Source organism: Arachis duranensis, chromosome 3 (assembly GCF_000817695.3).
Source record: "Arachis duranensis cultivar V14167 chromosome 3, aradu.V14167.gnm2.J7QH, whole genome shotgun sequence".
Classification (NCBI taxonomy): domain Eukaryota; kingdom Viridiplantae; phylum Streptophyta; class Magnoliopsida; order Fabales; family Fabaceae; genus Arachis; species Arachis duranensis.
This window is the reverse complement of record NC_029774.3, coordinates 132392130-132396243: the sequence shown is the minus strand read 5'-3', so window position 1 is coordinate 132396243 and position 4114 is coordinate 132392130. Positions and strand designations below refer to the sequence as shown.

Sequence of the window (4114 nt, the reverse complement as noted above, 5' to 3'; positions counted from 1 at the left end):
AAAAGAAGCCCTACTGGTACGGGAATGATTAAGGTTAACTCCAAGATATCTTCCTAAGTCCAAAGCAAAACATATTGAAGAAACACTAGTAAAAATATCTCTTCTACGAGCAGTCACATTTTTAGAACAAAAAGCTTTAGACTTTTCAAGATTCACTTTCATGCCAGATGCCTTGCAAAAAATGTTAAGAGAATGCATGACCATTTGGACCTGACTTTTTGTAGTCTGGCAGAAGAGTAAGAGATCATCTGCAAACATCAAATGAGAAAATTTTGGGCCACCCCTAGTGACAGAAACTGGTTTCCACACACCCTCGACCACCTTATGAGATATATAACAGGCAAGTCTTTCCATACAAAGCACAAATAAGTAAGGAGACATTGGATCGCCCTGTCTAAGCCCCCTTCTAGGAGCAAAACTATCCAATCTATTCCCATTCCACATAATAGAAAGAGAGGATGCACGGACACAAGTCATAATCAAATTAACAGTGATGATAGGAAAACCAAAAGCAATGAGAGTACTCTCCAAAAACCTCCAATCCACCCTATCATAAGCTTTTTCAAGATCAATTTTAAAAGCAAGAGTACCTTTCTTGGATTTTGTGTGCTTCATGAAATTCAAAATTTCTTGGGCCACAATAATATTATCAGGAGCACCACGACCCGGAATAAAACCTCCTTGTAAATGACTAACAATATCTGGAAGAAAAGGCCGAAGTCGGTTAGTCAATACTTTGGTGATAATTTTATAAACAACATTACACAAGCTAATAGGCCTGAAATCCTTCATAAAGGTAGGAGTATCAATTTTAGGAATAAGCACAATCAGAGTTTCCATGATGCTAGGATTTAAGAACTCTCCCAAAAAAGCGCTCCGGACAATATTCCAAATCTCAGTGCCTACTATCTCCCAATATTCTTTAAAAAAATAAGCTTGAAAGCCATCTGGACCAGGAGCCTTAAAAGGGCTCATACTGAATACTGCTGACTTGACTTCCACAAAAGAGACAGTCAATTAACCTAGCACAAGCCTCAGTGCTTAGAGTGGGCATCGGAACATCCCCTAAACAATCAACCTCAACCTCTTCCGTTGTACCAAAGAGATTCTTGTAAAAAGAGAGGGATTCTTCCTGGAGAACATCTGGATCAGTAGACCAAGACCCATCTCTAACATATAATCCATGTACTCTATTATGGTTTCTACGCACCAAAGTCTGAAGATGAAAGAATTTAGTGTTTCTATCCCCATACTTGACCCACTGCTCTCTAGATTTCTGGTACCAAAAAAGTATTTGATTTAAATATGTATTTTATCCTAATTTTAATATATTATATTTTAAAATTTTTATAAATATATTAAAGAAAATAATTTCTTTTATTTAATATCTTATTTAGTGGCTTTAAAACGCCCTCTAACCTAATTCCAAGGAAATAAACCAATCAAGACAAAAGTTATCAACCAAAATAAATAGGGTAAATAATTAAGTATTTTGTTGGCCTTGTTAAAATTGCGTGTCTTTCAGCTCGCACAATCTCAAGGGAAAAGAATCACACACACACAATTTGAGATGAAAATCATGATTGAACTAAATTAAATTAACAAAACAACAATAAAATCTAGAACCATAAGGACCCGAATCCGGATCCGAAAATTCCGAATTTCACCAACCCTACGCTACCCTTATTTAAGGAAGCTCACCCACGTTTTCTAATGCACCCTTGAAAAGTTGAACAAAGTTTCAATCTTTTTTTCTCTCCGACACACTGGGTCCTTTACCTCTTGTGCGTTCTTTTCTCATATCCCAAAGCTCAAATCGGTTGTGAATGGTAGAAACCCTAAGCAACAGCGATTACATGCGCCCCCTTCTTCCTTCAAGGGCGAGCGCAATCCTCCCCGTTTCGTCTGCATCTGCATTCGCATTCGGCTCTTGCAAGGAAGGCTGGTACTACCGCTGCATCGGCCTCGACCCCTGAATTCTTCTCACGCCGATTTAACAAACCCTAATTTCCCCCTTTTCTTTTGCGACGGGAATCCACATTCTTTGGTTCTTTTTCTTCACCCGATCGGTGATCGCTACAGATCCGGGCTAAGGGATTCGTCTCCGATCGGTGAATTCTTTTAATTGTGTGCGTGTGTTGTTTTCGTTTTTTTCTTTCGACTAATTTCAATAAAAAAAGAAGAGGAATTTGAGAGAAAGAGAAAAGAAAAGATGTTGCTGAGCAAGCAGAAGAAGAACAACCAGAACGCGAACGTGAGGAGGCTTCTGATAAGCATCAACGTGCTTGGGAGCGCGGGTCCGATTCGGTTTGTGGTGAATGAGGGAGACCTTGTTGCGGCGGTCATCGACACCGCCCTTAAGTCCTACGCCCGCGAGGGGAGGCTCCCTGTTCTTGGCACCGACACCGCCGGATTCGCCCTCTACTGCCCCCTTGTTGGATCTGATGGTACTTCCTCCAAATTCTGAAACTTTTTTGTTTCCTGCATTCATGTTCTGTTCAGCATTGCTGTAATTGTATTCCTGCGTTGAGTTTGTGAATCTCTGTTGACGTTGTAGCTTCTAGTTTTATCAAGTTGACATTTTTTACATTTGTTTTAATGGAAATTTTGGAACCCTATTTTGGCATCTTTTGTTTGTCGTCATTAACATGTTTTAAGCATTCTTCTTTTGAAAACCTGATTCTTCCCTTTGTTTTTGCCTTAATTGGTTAAGGGCTTGGCTAACGAGTCACTTATTAAGGTTAGCCAAAAGAGAAATTTTCAAATTTTGTACCCAATGAAAGCATTGAAGCTCAATTTCATTAAAAAAAAGCTACATTGGCAAGCATAGAATGAAATTGTTTTAACAAAACAATTGCTTGAAATTGAGATGGTTCTGAATTATGAATTGGTATTAATGTTTGTGCAGCCCTGAGTCCTTGGGAGACAATTGGATCACACGGAGCAAGGAACTTCATGCTATGCAGGAAGCCGGAAACATCTTCGAGGCGTGTGGCAGATGCTGATGCAAGTGAGACCACAACCACCCTCTCCCGCAGAGGCAGCGGCAGCTGGAAGGCCTGGTTCAACAAGTCCCTCAACCTTAAGATTTCTTCCCACTGAGTGCTTGAGAGTTTCAACGAATTCATTGTCGTTCAAGTCTTACATCATTGTTCTTCTTTCATGTTGTTGTTTTTTTATTATTATACTGGTTGGTTTTCTCTTGTTCTCACTAGCCTGGGAACTCACTCTCCTTAGTGAATTTTAATAATAAGCTTTGATATTTAGGCTTTCGATGTTCATTGGGATAAGAATTGATGTTATTCAACCGTTAAGTGTAATATGCTGAGGAATATTCCGTTACCGCAAAGTGAAAATGCCTGGGCTAGTTGTGTTGTTTTTTCTTTAAGTCAGAACACGTGTTTGTTGTTGGGATCTGTAAATTGTTGACAACTTATGTGATTTCACCCACCTTCACCTCAGCTGGGGCTAGGAGGGACGTACTAGAACACCACAACTTCCTAATATAGTAATGTGTGTTCTGGTCGATTCTGTTCTTCAGACACCGGTTAACTCGTAAATTGTAATCGTGTTTGAAAAATAAATATTTGTATTTATAATAAATAAAATAAATCAATAATAACATTTTGTAGAAATCTAAAATCTAAATAATATTTGTTTCTGTGCACACGGTTGCTTTACTTGGACGAATTGTACCCGCAAATTTGCCAATTTTATTGAAGAATATTGACAAATTGAGAGAAGAGCAGCAGCAGCATGTGCCCAAAGACATTTCCAGCGGCGAGGCCAAATATTATTCTTGTACCAAGTTACTAACCATACTAATAATAGCAGCATCATGAACATGTGGGTGTTGGACATATCTCCTCCGCTTCTGACAGCTGTGATTTCGTTACAAGAGATGACGAGAATAATCCATTTTAGAATGAAGCATAACCAAGTGTAGCTCTCCCCTCCATCCCTCCTATAGCTATGTGATTGGTTAAGAGTTACAATCAATTTAGGGCATTAGGCATTTAATTACATGTGCATCTGCACCTACATGATTCCGCTCTGTTTCCACCACCCCTTTTTTCACAATTTGCGAATCTATGACTATTCCACTCCAAGTTTC

At 39.1% G+C, this 4114-nt stretch overlaps 1 protein-coding gene across 1 annotated transcript; it reads left to right on the top strand.

Annotated features, from left to right (window-relative positions):
- The first annotated feature begins 1705 nt into the window (after positions 1 to 1705).
- LOC107482025 (uncharacterized protein At4g22758) lies at positions 1706 to 3414 on the top strand. The gene is made up of 2 exons (XM_016102395.3): positions 1706 to 2447; positions 2909 to 3414. The coding sequence occupies exons 1-2, from the start codon at positions 2213 to 2215 to the stop codon at positions 3100 to 3102; spliced, it is 429 nt and encodes a 142-aa protein (XP_015957881.1). The 5' UTR covers positions 1706 to 2212; the 3' UTR covers positions 3103 to 3414.
- The last annotated feature ends 700 nt before the right edge of the window (positions 3415 to 4114 follow it).